Here is a 14,708-nt window from a genome sequence, read left to right as displayed (position 1 = left end):
AAACCTGCAAATAAAAGATAAAACGTTACCCTGGAGTATTTGTAGGATACTGGATTTCCTTTCCTGCAGCAGCTTGAGACTTTCTGTATTACAAGTTGCCTAAAAATACGAAAATGCATATTAAACACACTGACTAAAAAAAACTGGTGTAGAAATTCAGAAATTACTGGTAAATTTTTACAAATAATTAAAGAAATAAATTAACAATGAACTAAGCATTAAATTTTAAAGTGAAAGTATTACAGTTTTTTTACAGTTCAACTCAAAGCAGCTCAAGTAGAATTATTTTATAATAAATTGGTTTTAATTTATAACAAATATATTTAAACTACCATTCAAAAGTTATGGGGTCTGTAAGATTTTAAAAATATTTAAAATATTAAATATTTATATTTCTTATGTTCACCGATGTTGAATTTATTTGATCAAAAATACAGTTAAAATAATTTACAATTATTTAATAAATTACAATTTAAAATAAATGTTTTCTGTTTCATAATATAATTTATTATTTATTGTGATGCAAAGCTAAATTTTCAGCATCATTACTCTAGTCTTCAGTGTCACATCATAATATGCTGATTTGGTGATCAAGAATTATTATTATTAATAATGTTGAATATAGTTATCATGCATATATATATAATATAATTTTTTGAAACAATAATACAATTTTTGGGGGATTCTTTCAAAAGAACAGCATTTATTTGAAAAATAAATCCTTTCTAATATTGTAAATGTCTTTACTGTCACCTTTGAACAACTGAATCTTAAGTATTAATTTAATAAAAAAAAAAAAAAGGACTGGCCACAAGCATTTGTATTAGTTTAAAAATAAAACTATCACACAAATGTAATTTGCATTTAACCTCCTGTCTTGTTTGTGCAGCAGAAGAACAAGCAAACAGATTGTGAGCACAACCAAGAGCAGGCTAAGCACCGCCCCCATGGCCTGACTCCGCCCAGATAATCCGGCATGCTCCTCCTCTCCATCAGTGCTGCGCGGGTCCATGGAGGTGGATGAACTATGAGAAAGCCAATGTATTATACTCAAACTTACTCGGCTAACAAATCTATGTTGTAGAATTGTTAAGTTAAAGCTTAAAAGTATGACTAGGCTTTAGATTACTCACAGAAAATCACAAACAGTGGCGGTGTGCCAAACAAACAGATACTGACAGCCATCTGTCTCCAGCAGAAATTCTGGGATACCCTCCCCTGCTGCAGGGTTGCAGTGGAACAGGATGGTCGAGGACACAGTTTTGGTTTGGTCTCGTCCACATACAGATTCAGATGGTACCAAGACGTCAAGATTTCCACCTGACAAAATACAACACCAGGTCATTTCATAAAGTGGTTACATCACAGAAATACAAAATGCTTTTAAAATGTAAGCAACCTACACTAATAATATTAAAACTAATAATATATTAGAGATAATAATAAATCACACACTGTAACTCCTAATATGGTCACTTATTGATTTTCTCTCACCTTTGATATAATACTTGGCTTTGCTGGAGGAGCCAATTTTTCTGCGGTAACTGTCATTAATCTTGACCTGACAGATATTGGCACCCAGGCAGTTGGAAATGGAGCTGTCAGTGATGCCTGACAGCTGGATGTGGTAGATATAGCGATCTCCATTGGGACGGATGTCTCCGGAGGCGTTGTGGAAACTGAGAACAGATAAAACACCGTTTATCTCATGCACATTTCTACATGTGGTTTGGTGTAGTTGTAGGAATTAATATTTTTTGTTTTAATGAATGAGAAGGAGAGATGCTCACCGGTAATAAAGTGCTCCCAGGCTGAAAATGGCTCCTGTCTCTGACACTTTGATGGTTCCATTGATCATCTCCACTTGCTCCTGCTTCACAGCACATGCAGATCGAGTCTCCCACTCCACCCAGAACTCACATGCCGTTTTATCCTCCCTAAAACACACAAGACAAAAATATGAATTTTATTCAACTCAGTAGTGTCTAAGAAGAACTGTACATTAAAAATACAGACCAGCATCTGATAAGAAATGGTTCTTGAGCACCAAATCAGCATTTTAGAATGATTTCTGAAGGATTATGTGACACTGAAGACTGGAGAAATTATGCTGAAAATTCAGCTTTGCATCACAGGAATAAATTACTTTTAAAAATATATTTAACTAGAAAAGAGTTATTTTAAATATTAAATATTTATTTCACAATATTACTGCTTTTATTGTATTTTTGATCAAATAAATGCATCCTTTGTGATAAAAATGGACTTCTTTCAAAGACATTTAATTTGTAACTTTTGACTAGTAGAGTGTGTTTTTATCTATATGGTTAAGTGAAATCTGGTAAAAATTGACATCTTTAACAGATGCTAAACCAACACCACAAGTTAAGAATATTCATGCCAAGTCAACTTACTTGAATAATTTCGGATGGCCCACTGTGCCGCCACACTTCAGCTGCAAGATTGTTCTGGCTGGTTTATGGTTTCCACACACCTCGTCGCCCATGGAATAATTGACGAGAATCTTTCCATCTGGTGAGGACACATACTGATGAGAAACCAACAAAACTGCAATCACGTCAGAGGAGGTTTAAAAAGACTTACCGATTAACTCCATGGTCTGCGTGTGAACACGGCCAAGAGTCTCGGTCTTCCCGCCAGCACGTCTGCGACACACGGCGGCTTCTGCTGCACAGCCTGGCTGACCTCCATGAATGGCCTGGCAGAGGTTGAAGTAGTACCTGTGAGAACAAATAGTACAATTGTGAATTTCATTAACACTGAACAGATGCAGGTGCAATATTACACCAGTGTTTCATTACTGATTAAATGCAATGTGTCATATTCCACTGATTTGAGTACTTTCAATGTCTTTGAACAAAAACAAATATATAGATAGAGAAATTATGTCTCATACAAATAGTTGATAATTATTGCTCTGTTATGGCCTTCAAAAATTGAAAAAAATAAGATTCAAGAATTTTGTCCATCTTATGAATAAATTAGATTATATATTTTTTTATTTTAGACATATCATCACAACTCTGCTCTCTAGATACTGTAATATTATAACTGAACATAATTTTTTTTTTAATTAAAAATAAATTTAAATGAATGGAAGAACAAGAAATGTTTTAAGATATGGTCATTCATAAATGTGTATATTTATGCTAAATTTTACTTCTGTATTCTTTATTTGAATACTCATTTATTTTATTACATTATTATTTATTAGTTTTTTAGTTATTTATTTTGGCAGAACATGTAAAAGAAAATTTTATAATTTTACAAAATGTAAAAAATTGTTAATGCTTTGAAAAAGATTGAAATAAAATTAAAACAATTCCGTAAAAAAAAAAAAAAAATTGATTACTTTCACATAAAAAAGTAAATCAATTGTAAAAGAGTAATCAATACTTAAAAGGGGTGGGCGGGGGCATGAGTCATTTTTCTATCAGCCTAATCAAACCAATGTAACTAATAAAAATGTGCTGATACTGGCCATCACTGTTTTGTCAATGATATACTGTTCATTCACGTCGCATGACAGGAGCAAATGAAATTGAACAGAACAACAGGTGTGAAACTCACGAATCGTCCTGGTTGCTAAATTTCCATGGCTCTGTTAGAGACGAAAGCGTGCGCAGGTCATAGGTCTGGTGTTGTCCTGCAAGCTTGCACTCCATCTTTTTGGGTGGGCAGACCACATCCGTTTGCCACTGAAAGGTGGCAGAACATCCTTGGGTTTCGCTCATCAGCTGAGGACGTCCATGGCCGGCTGCTTTGTCACACGAGAACAAAATAGATGCCTGCCGTTTCCCTCTTGGTGCTGTGAAATAAACAAACAAAAAAAAATAACGTTAAAAAGACAGCCTTAAAATCAACTTTCAAATAATTAACCAGCATTCAACAGAAACACATTTGTTATTTACATCTTAAAAAAACAGACAAATTAAGTAATGTTCATGCTATGTGCTGCTAAATTGCTGAACCTACTGAAATAATTACATTATTTAAAAATTATTTACATATTAAAAAAATACATTTTGTAAATATAGTTATTTACATTTTACTTAAATTGTTTCAATTATTTACTTATGAGTTTTTAGGTCGTAAAGGATTCGTACCGCCAGAGCAAAAGCCCCATTTCTGATCTTTGTCATAGTCGCTTGTAGTGGCGCACCACTTCCCGCCGTCAGTCCTGCCCTGAGTTGTGCACTCAGAATAAAACTTGCCCAGGAACTTAAAGGGGAAAATGCACTCTTCATTTTTATCTGTAACTGAAAGACAATAAACACACATTTTAATCATGTAGGGAGAAAGTTTAACAAGAGTCTATGAATAGATTCCATCTAAGATCTTGTCTTTGGTTGACTGCAATGCATAGTGGTATTGCATTCACTATAACACAAGCATGCAATGTGTGGCATCTTACAATTATTACCTTTTAGAACAAGACCATGTGTCAAAAATGTGCCTTAAAAAGCTGTCTAGAAAGGCAACTTAATAGGTTTTTAGAGTGCTTCAGAATGTTTGTCTGACCTTGAGGACAGGTGTCTCCTCCACTGTACTGCATGATCACAGCCTGGTCTTCTCTGTTGTAGTCTAGATTCATGATTTTTCTGTTTCCGTATGAAACCGCAGAGCCCGCTGAGATCAGACATACCGCGCTCTCTTTACATGCTGTGCCCATCACAGTCCCACACACGTTGATATTAAAGGAGCCGGAGCCTCTAGGAACCTAAAAACCACATATCATCTCTAGAATCATCCCTTTGTTAATATGCTTGAATAAGTTGACAAATTGAGATATTTGGTATATATACACACACACACACCCTTCCCTGCCGTAGGGCTGCCGTTATTTGATATTGATACAAAATATTCAATATCAAATAAATGTGGTTCTTTTGAACTATTCAAAGAATTCTGAAATACATTTTATCACAACTTCCACAAAAACATTAAGCAGCACAACTGATATAGGATAATAACAGGAAATGTTTTTTCAGCATATTAGAATGATTTCTGAAGCATCATGTGACATTGAAGACTGGAGTAATGATGCTGAAAATTCAGCTTTCACTCACAGGAATAAAATACATTTCAAAATATATTAAAATACAAAACAGTTATTTTAAATTGTAACAATATTTCACAATATTACTGCACTCTTGCTTGATCAAATAAATGGAACCTTGGTGACTTGTTTCAGAAATATTATACAGTTTTATAGACCCCCAAAGTTTTGACGGCACAAATTTAAAATACTCATTACCTGAACGGTCCCTGACAGCGCTGAGAGGTCAAAGGTGTAGCGCAGCTGGGAGACGGTCAGACTGCAGCCCTGTGGCGTGATGGTCTCCGGACAAACCACAGGGGTGGCCCACTCGAACACATACGTACAGTCCTGAGCTCGGATCATCTGGGGAGAACCCTGTTTGTGCAAAACCAACACTTACACTCAGGTACGACAGAGACCAACAACCAATCGGTTACACTCAGCACCATTTATGAAGGTTTTGGATTGCTCTCTTACCAGCTCTGCTCCTTTCTGGCAGGTGAAAATGATCTTGGAGGAGTAGTTGGAGGCAGGGTTAGAAGGGCAGACGGTTGTGCTGCTGAAGGTGATCTCCACCTCGTTGGTGTTGCGGTTATAGTGAGGAGGGGAGGTGATTCGCCCAATGTCCTGCACAGAAAGGAAAAAACCCACAAGCCCACACTGAATTTAAAAATGAAAATCAGATTCAAACTTTAATTCAATATTATCCCCTGGTGCCATGGAATGATTAGTAAAAATATTTTGCTCAAATAGATTCAAACTAATATGAATAATATCTCAAACTCAAAATTGACAATATGTACTTTCTTCATCGGTAGTGTGACTAGTTGTGCATGTAGTACAATTATTATAATAACGATAACATTAAATTCCATTATCAATGCTTTGGCTGCACAATTTGGGGAGAAATTCTAATTGTGATTTCTGAACAAAATGATGATTTAAAATGTGATAAATTTACAAAAAAGCACGATTTGGCAAAAAAAGAAAATAAACTGATTACATATCAATATGACTATAACAACAGCAACAATAAAAATAATATTATTAATTATATTACTACTGCTGAACGAAATAAAGAAATATGATACTATAATATACTATATATGTACTAATATACTAAATACTTCACTGTATAAATAGCAATAAAATTATTATTATTATTATTACTACTACTACAACTAAACAAAATAAGACGTATTATACTATAATATCTCTAAAACAAATAAGTATAAGAAAATAAAATACTACTACCAATAATTTTTATTATTAGGAAATGAAATATTAAAATAAGAAATTACTATATTTCACTGTAAAATAAATTTAGGAAAATATAATAATAATAATAATAAATTATCATTATATTAATATAATTATATTATTAAAATTATTACTACAAGTACTAAATAAATATTAAACAAATAAAAATGATAATAAATAAAAAAATTATTATAATTGTATTTTACAGTACAATACGGTAAAGTTACAAAATGAATTAATGGCTGTTTTAATTTCTTAAATTTTTAAAAGTTAAATTATTCATACTACTTTTTAGTTCTGTAGATCAAAGAAAGTGGAATTCATTGTTGTACTGATGCTTTTACTTACAACTGGAACTCCATCAACAGGATCCATGCACACAGCAGACCCTGGAGGACAGTTGACCCCTGGGATGGGGTTGAGGGGCTGGCAGATGTTGATGTAGAAATCAGGAGACTTGTCCCTGTCTACATCCTCGTTGATAGCTGTGTAGTAACCGGTGAGATGGATCAGAGGACTGAGGTCAATCTGGTTGGTTCCGTTCCAAACGGAGCACTTCACCTGCAGAGAAGAGACACTAAATTTGTTGCAGGTTCAACTTAAGCGAGGTTTAGTTTATAGACCTCCTCTTACCTGTTGTTCGCAGACCAGAGGAGTGTGCCAGGAGAAAAAGTGAGTACAAGTGGTGTCATCCGAGTACACCAGCACGGGTTCATCAGTACCTCCTCCCTCAGACTTGCAGACGAAGCTAAAGATGCTCTTGTGTTTGAGGGAAGAGTCGGCGGCACACGTGTCTCCATCCTCATAAGTGAGCTCCACCACCTGATCCCTATACACCAGCTTCCTTGTGGTTTTCCCACCGCTTATGACCTTCTGAGCGTCTTTGATGCACACGGCTGCAGCAAAAAACATCTCAACATTACTGTACAAAGTCTTTTTTGCTTTGGGCCTAAGGCAAGTAATTTTTACATCATCACTGAAAAAGAAATGCTGAGCAAAACAAAAGCAAAACCAAACTGCTTCAGATACCTGTTTCAGAAGCACAACCAGCATCAGCTATTTCTCCACACACGTTCAGTCTGAACATCTTCCTATGGGCCATGGGATCATAGACCGTATAGCCACCTGTCCGACTGAGGGCATTAAGGTCAAAGAGATGACCTGTGGAGTCCAGGCACAAGCACATCTCAGATTGATTTAGGGACAAACATAAATGCTAGAACTTTTAGTTTGATCATTGGGTAAAAACACCCTCACTGTTATTCAGGCTATTTGCATGCAACAGACACATGCACCTACATGACACTGCTATGAGCAGACAGGAAGTGTCTGGATAAGATGATTCAGTTGTTCTGAATAATTGTGTATTCAGTGTGACTGAGGCTCATGTGGGTGACTCACCTGTGGCTGGATTTGTGACTTTGCAGTCCCCATGTTCAGTGCTGTTGAGAGGACAGGCTGCAGCAGTGAACCACACAAAGCTATAGACACAGTCCTCCAGTGCCGTGATCAGAGTAGGTTCAGACTCCTACAGAAAAACAGACAGAAAGTCAGAGACACAGACAAGCAGAGGATGTCGTTATGCTCACTGTACAGTATGCGATATATTTATTACTATAAATTAGCATATACTAATAGTTATATTCTTATAATAGTTGTATTTTTATTTTTTATAAATTTAGATTAAGATTTTTTGTTTTTGAAAGAAGTCTCTAATGCTCACCAAGGTTGCATTTATTTAATCAAAAATACAGTAAAAGCAGTAATATTGTGAAAAATATTATTACAATTGAAATAACGGTTTTCTATTTGAATGTAATTTATTTTTGTTATTCAAAGCTCAATTTTCAACATCATTGCGCAAGTCTTCAGTGTCACACGATCCTTTAGAAATCATTCTTATATGCTGACTTACTGCCTCATCAAATGTGTTGAAAACAGTTGCGCTGCTTAATATTTTTGAGGAAACTGCGATACACTTTTCAGGATCGTTTGATGAATAGAAAGTTTAACAGAACAGCATTTATTTGAAAGAAATCTTTTATAAATTTCTTCACTGTCACTTTTGATCAATTTAATGTATGACTGCTGAATAAAAGCATTTCTTTAAAAAATAAAATAAAAATCTTGCTTGATCAAATAAATGGAACAGTAGTTAGTCTATAGTATTTATATTTACTTTAGAACATGCATCTGTGAGTATACAGAGAAGAGCATAAATAACCACAAACCACTTTGTCTGGGTCACAACTGAAGCGAATAATGGTGGTCCGTTTTCTCTTGCTGTCAGGACAGGCTTGTCCGTTGGTGTACTTCAGAACCAGGATGTTTTTATCCCACTGTGGACCCGCCTCTGCCTCCCCAAGATTCACATATTCATCTCCGTCCTTCAGACAAGCCGCAGCGCTAGACGGGCAGCTCCACAAACCTGAGACAAAACACCAGTTATAACACCTATGCAGACCGGTCACACTCCAGTTGTACTGCTACAACTCACCGGTCTGAGGCACCAGAGATTTGCACACATTGATATAGTAACGCTGCTTCGGTTTAGTCGCTTCTGGCAAGACCATCCAATTAGATTTGTGCAGGGCCAGTGAGGATAGATCGTAGGAGTGGCCATTGCCATCACTGCCAGACACAGAGGGGGTTATATGTCACTTAGACAGTTGCATTATGTATTGAGCGCTAACACATTAGCAAGAAGGTTGCTCTTACTTGTAGGAGCAGGTTGTGGTTTTGAAGGAAGGGCAGGCCAAAGTGGTGTGCCATTCAAACAGGTATGTGCAGTCTGCGGTCTCCTTTATGAACTCTGGCTTTCCCTGATGAACAAAGAAAGGAAAAGAAACATTCAGGAAATTCATTTAACTTGACTTATTCATTGGCTGAAAGAAACTCACAGGATTCTTGCTGTGGTCGCAGGAGAAGAGAATAGCCGTGGATCGCTCATAGATCTTGTGGCACTTTTCCCCATTTGTGTAGTTGATCATAATAATCCCATCATCAAATGTGAGGTTTTGATTGGCTAAGCCTGCAAAGGAGCATAGGAAAGGTTAAGTGAATAGTTCACCCAAACATGAACATTTGCTAAACATTTACTTGCCCTCAAACCATAAAATATGTAGATGAGTTTTTCTTCATCAAAACAGATTTGGAGAAGTTTAGCATTATATCACTTGCTCACCAATGGATCCTCTGCAGTGAATGGGTGCCGTCAAGATGAGAGTTCAAACAACTGGTAAAGACATCACAATAGTCCACAGGTAATCCACAAAACTCCAGTCTAACATCTTGTAAGCGAAAAGCTACGCGTTTGTAATAAACCCAATATTAAGGCATTTCCACAATTCAGAATACTTCTTTCGGTGAAAAAGTCCATTCCTTGTTGTCCTCTCACATCAAAAGCCAATGGCATATTTGTTAAGAATGTTTTGGACCGTTTTCGCTTGTAAACTGCGCATATTTCTCCCCTGATTCAGACAAGATGACTTCGTCAGTGGAGAAAGCAATATTATGGATAGAGGATTTGTATTTTAGCCATAAGCAATGATTTAAAGTGAAAAATTATTATGATGGATTTGTTTATAACAAACATGCAGTTGACTGGAGTCGTGTGGATTACTTGAGGATTATTGTGATGTTTTTATCTGACGGCTCCCATTCACTGCAGAGGAACCATTGGTGAGCAAGTGATGTAATGTTAAATTTCATCTGTTCAGATGAAGAAACTAACTCATCTACATCTTGGACTGCCTGAGGGTGAGTACATTTTCAGCAAATAAAAATTTTTGGGTTAACTATTCTTTTAAACATGAATGACAAAAGTGCCCTACTAGCTCAGTTTTGATACTAAAAACAAACTCACCTGCTATTCTGTGTGCACTGCCCTCGACCTGACAGGAGGACACAGAGTTGCTGGGACCGTGAGGGCAGACCGAAGATGTAACTGGGCCACACACTGCAAAGTGATACTCATAACTCAAATCCTTCACTTCATAGTCCTTTCCGGCCAGTGGTGTAAGATTGTACTCGTAACCGCTCTTGGGGTCCTTGACTTTACAGTTTTCACCTATAGGCGTCAGGAACTAAATTGAGTCAGAGTATTTTTTTTTTCTTTCAAATTCCTGCAACTGAATTGGCTGTTGATCCTACCATGAACTCTTTTGATTGGGCAAGCTTCTGAGGTTCTCCAGATGAAGACATATTCACAGCCATCTATGCGATCAAACATGGGTGCACCCTTTTAATAGAGAAAAGAACAATGGGTTTCAACAGCTTCACCATACAAAATACCTTTAAATACAGTTCAAAATAGGGTTTGAAACTGATTTTTAATCATTTTGTCATGTTATTTTATTACAATTCAGAAGTTTGGGGGCGGAAAGATTTTTAAATGTTTTTAAAAGTAGTCTCGTGCTCACCAAGGCAACATTTGTTTGATCAAAAATACAGTAAAACAGCAATATTGTGACATTTTAAATCTATTTAAAAATGCAATTTATTCCTGTAATGCAAAGCTGAATATTTAGCAGCCATTAATCCAGTCTTCAGTGTCACATGATCCATCAAAAATCATTGTAATATGCTGATTTGCTACTCAAGCAACTAATTTCCCCCAGATATTGGTTCCAAGTTACATTAGGACATTATGCAGCAACAGGGTTATATAGATCCTGTTCCAGCTAAATAATAACATTTTTGTTTTTTAAAATAATTTAACTATAAACAGTCATAATCTGTCACCATCACACTATGTGAATTTTAGGATTATACATATTCAATCATTTTCATTGAAAATAAATTTATTTTAATTAAAAAAAAATAATGAGACACCAATTTATTGTGGAAGGTGCCACAGATAAAAATCTATTTGCACTTAAGAGAGAAACCATGCACTTGCTTACAGGACTGTCGTCACACTGGAAGATGATTCGGGTGGAGTAACGTCCTGAATTGCACTTGTCCCCATTGAGATAAACAATACTGATGGAGCCATCTGCCGCTGCCTGCAGGCTGGACTGCACGTATCCCAGATTCACACCTCTGCCACCCAGCTGGCCACATGCTCCAATCGCTCCAGCTGCCAACAACAGAAGTCTATTAGTTTACTGTGCGGTCATTCAGACCAGCACTACTCCTCCAGCCCTTGGTTGGCGTTACAAAAGAGAAAATCAATCTCAAAGTGCCAGGCTAAATATAGGAATACATTTCAAAAAAAGTCTGTCAATATCTGTTTGTAGACACTCACCAGGGCAGCCCTGGACGCGAGGCAGCGGTTTACACACGTTGATGTAAAACTTTTGAATGCGGGCCTGATCTGAGGTGTCCAGAGGAACGTAATACTTGTCATCCAGACTGAGGTCACCCAAGTCGTACTCTCTACCATGCAAATCTGGAAATGCAAGACAGAGGAATCAGCTTGAGATTGGTATCAAAATGGTGACAGCAATGACACACTTCAGCATTAAAAGCATGTTTTGGAGCATGGGAAAGCTTACCGGTGACTTGGCAATCCACAGGAGCAGGTTCACAGGCTAGTGCAGTGGAAAGCTCAAAAAACACATTGTGGGTTACTTGTGTACCTGTGCCCAGCTCTTCCTGTATAAGCCTCAGAGAGGCTGGGTTGGCCTTTTGGTCACACACAAAATTAATGATGAACGTGTCTTCGGTACCTATAGTAAGGATGGGAAACAGGGTAAAGTGGGTTCAGTCTGGGGCAGAACAATATAACCTTAATACAAGTCTCTCTAGAATACTACATTCTGATTGGCCATTCAAAGACTTGTGTATAATGATCCTAATATATTGGAAAGTTTTCTACAAAGCTGTGCTAGTTTCATCATCTAGCAATAACTCTAACATGATCATGCAAGGTACAATTAAATAAAATACTACCAATGACACACAACCATTTAAAATTTGGGTCGGCCCTCTCAGTTACGCACCTGTCGATTTGTCCATGGCCCCTTTGTATGTGAGAATGAGAGTGCCATCGGTGGAGAACTGGAGAGACCGTTCCACACCAACTTGACTCAATGGTTTCTTATCTTCTAGCTCACAGCCGGCCACAGGTTTATCTCTGACAGTTCCACATGCTTTCACTGAATCACAAATGTTCACCTACAGTAGACAGGAGTGGTATGTTACTTTTGTTTTAAAAAGGGACCGTGAGGGCAGACCGAAGATGTAACTGAGCCGCACACTGCAAAGTGATACTAAATGTGATATATGTAAGAGGGCAAAGAGAAACTGAACACAAAGTCAAACTGAGGAGTAGATTGCACAGTATACAGTATTGTGGTTTAAAATAATAATGTTGAATACAGTTGTGCTGCTTAATTTTTGTGGAAACCGTGAAACATTTTTTAATGATTCTTTGATGAATAGAAAGCTAAGAAGAACACTGTTTATAAAATCCTTGGTAACATTATAAATGTCATTTTATCATTCTAATCCTTGTGAATAAAAAGGATTAATTTCTTTAAAAAAAACAAAAACAAATGTCAGCAATGTCTGTATTTAGTGTTGATACTTATGTACTAGAAGCTAGTATCATACTAAAATTGACTTCTGTATCGATCCATACCCTACTCAAGAGCATTTGATCGATTTTAAAGTGCTTCTTACGACAAAGTCTTTCCCATGGGCATTGACGTGGTATCCGCTGTCAGAAGCCAGTGGTTGCAGGTTGAACTCAAAGCCAGTGTTGGGATCTTTCACTGAGCAGGTCTGTAGATAAAGAAGAGAAATAAGAAAATAAATCTTCTCCATTCTGTCAAAGTCAGTGAATTTGTGACTTTAAAAATTAAAGTGGACCTGGTTGGTGGCCTCAACGGTTGAGATGGCGCAGGCTGCTTCTGTGTCCCAAACAAAGTCAACGGTGCAATTCTGGTTCACCAAAAAGCGAGGACGGGATGGCTAAAGAAACAAAAACATTGGTCTCATATTATTCATGCCACTGATTTATAAACAGTTTTAAATAAGCCTCATCGCAACAATAAAAATGACTAAAAGGGCAGTAATGACTCACTCCTGTCCCAGATGAGCAGGCAAAGTGGATACGAGTTCTGTAAGTGGTCATCACTCCATCTGCTTGACACACTGAGCCGTTAGTGTACTCCAACATTAGCTTGTTCTCTTCCACAATCACTGGCCCCTTCTTAGCAATGCCTAAGTTACTGACTTCTACCTTCTCAGACAGGCCTTCCTGCTCGAGTAACACGTACATACACATTTGTTGTCAGTGGTGCAGTTTGTTTTTTGTTATAGATGTTATTTTATATTACCATGTCATTCCAGTGTTTACAGTCAATCAACTAACCTTGTCAGCCTCGAATTTCACCTCACAGACAGAAGCTCTCCTGTCACAGCCAGGCACAGCTTTAAGTGGCTGGCATATATTGATGTAGTACTTCCTGGGGTCGCTGGAGTCAGACGTGTGCATGGCCTGCCAGTTCCTACCGCCATTAGATACTGACAAACTGCAGAGAGGAAGGAAACAAGAGATTTACTGTAGCAGAGCCACTGTTGTTAACACTGTCTGACTTTTTGATACTAGCATTGTTTGGATGTTGTCAAACATGTATAATGGAGCAATAACACTACCTAAAAAATGATCAGGATTAACAGTGCATTTATATAAAATATAATCATATCTAGTATCCAACTGTCCATATCTAGTATCAGATGTCTCCGCTATGACATAGCAAGCTACATCCAAAAAGTGAAATTGGGTTAAAATAAATGAAAAATAAATAAATAATAGCAAAATAAATTAAATAAAACAAAATTAAATAAAATAAAAAATTGGTTATTTAAAGTAAGCCATGTTGAACTTTTTTATAACATTGTCATGGAAAAAATAAGTAACCTAAACTTAAACAAAATTGAAAATAATAAATTCACAGCACAAAATAAATCAAGTTTACAAAAAACGTGAACACATGCATGCCAAACGTAATACTACACTAAAAGCCTTATTTTTGCGGAATATTGAAATATAGAAAAATTAGACAAAATATATTTTAAACAAAATATTATGCCATTTTGTCATTACAACCAACAGAATAAAAACACACACACATACATTGGTTTTTGATTGCTTATGTCCTCATTTGTAAGTCGCTTTGGATAAAAGCTGCTAAATAAATATATATATATAACATGTAATATGTTAATACAATTTATTTAGCAAATTAAAGGATTATGGAAATTGTTAAAATATAAAGATTTTATTACATTTAATTTTTTTATTTTTATTAGATTATTTTTTATACTTTTTTGATTGCAATTTACATTTATTAGGACACATTTATGAAAAAAGGTATTTTTTTCATTAATTTGCCCATCTTAAAATAGTGACACCTATTTCAATTTAATATACAGA

The 14,708-nt window shown here is 36.3% G+C and overlaps 1 protein-coding gene across 1 annotated transcript in view; it reads right to left on the bottom strand.

Annotated features, from left to right (window-relative positions):
* Nucleotides 1-14,708, bottom strand: part of LOC306843724 (cation-independent mannose-6-phosphate receptor-like) — a 35,267-nt gene that overhangs the window by 3,082 nt on the left and 17,477 nt on the right. The window contains exons 17-46 of the mRNA XM_079375365.1: nt 13,644-13,803; nt 13,353-13,529; nt 13,139-13,240; nt 12,950-13,051; nt 12,268-12,442; nt 11,821-11,994; nt 11,571-11,714; nt 11,227-11,402; nt 10,475-10,562; nt 10,188-10,391; nt 9,223-9,353; nt 9,041-9,144; nt 8,820-8,953; nt 8,554-8,750; nt 7,724-7,850; nt 7,352-7,483; nt 6,956-7,218; nt 6,671-6,883; nt 5,540-5,689; nt 5,279-5,437; nt 4,543-4,741; nt 4,128-4,280; nt 3,592-3,829; nt 2,605-2,741; nt 2,415-2,532; nt 1,791-1,937; nt 1,495-1,679; nt 1,134-1,320; nt 870-1,025; nt 30-99 (exon numbers count right to left, since the gene is read on the bottom strand). Of these exons, the coding sequence (XP_079231491.1) occupies nt 30-99; nt 870-1,025; nt 1,134-1,320; nt 1,495-1,679; nt 1,791-1,937; nt 2,415-2,532; nt 2,605-2,741; nt 3,592-3,829; nt 4,128-4,280; nt 4,543-4,741; nt 5,279-5,437; nt 5,540-5,689; nt 6,671-6,883; nt 6,956-7,218; nt 7,352-7,483; nt 7,724-7,850; nt 8,554-8,750; nt 8,820-8,953; nt 9,041-9,144; nt 9,223-9,353; nt 10,188-10,391; nt 10,475-10,562; nt 11,227-11,402; nt 11,571-11,714; nt 11,821-11,994; nt 12,268-12,442; nt 12,950-13,051; nt 13,139-13,240; nt 13,353-13,529; nt 13,644-13,803 (4,702 nt within the window). The remainder of the gene's footprint in view (nt 1-29; nt 100-869; nt 1,026-1,133; nt 1,321-1,494; nt 1,680-1,790; nt 1,938-2,414; nt 2,533-2,604; nt 2,742-3,591; nt 3,830-4,127; nt 4,281-4,542; nt 4,742-5,278; nt 5,438-5,539; nt 5,690-6,670; nt 6,884-6,955; nt 7,219-7,351; nt 7,484-7,723; nt 7,851-8,553; nt 8,751-8,819; nt 8,954-9,040; nt 9,145-9,222; nt 9,354-10,187; nt 10,392-10,474; nt 10,563-11,226; nt 11,403-11,570; nt 11,715-11,820; nt 11,995-12,267; nt 12,443-12,949; nt 13,052-13,138; nt 13,241-13,352; nt 13,530-13,643; nt 13,804-14,708) is intronic.

This window comes from Barbus barbus (assembly GCF_936440315.1).
Source record: "Barbus barbus genome assembly, chromosome: 24".
NCBI classification, from domain to species: Eukaryota; Metazoa; Chordata; class Actinopteri; order Cypriniformes; family Cyprinidae; genus Barbus; species Barbus barbus.
Note: the sequence above shows the minus strand (reverse complement) of the source record. Positions and strands in the feature narration are given on the sequence as shown.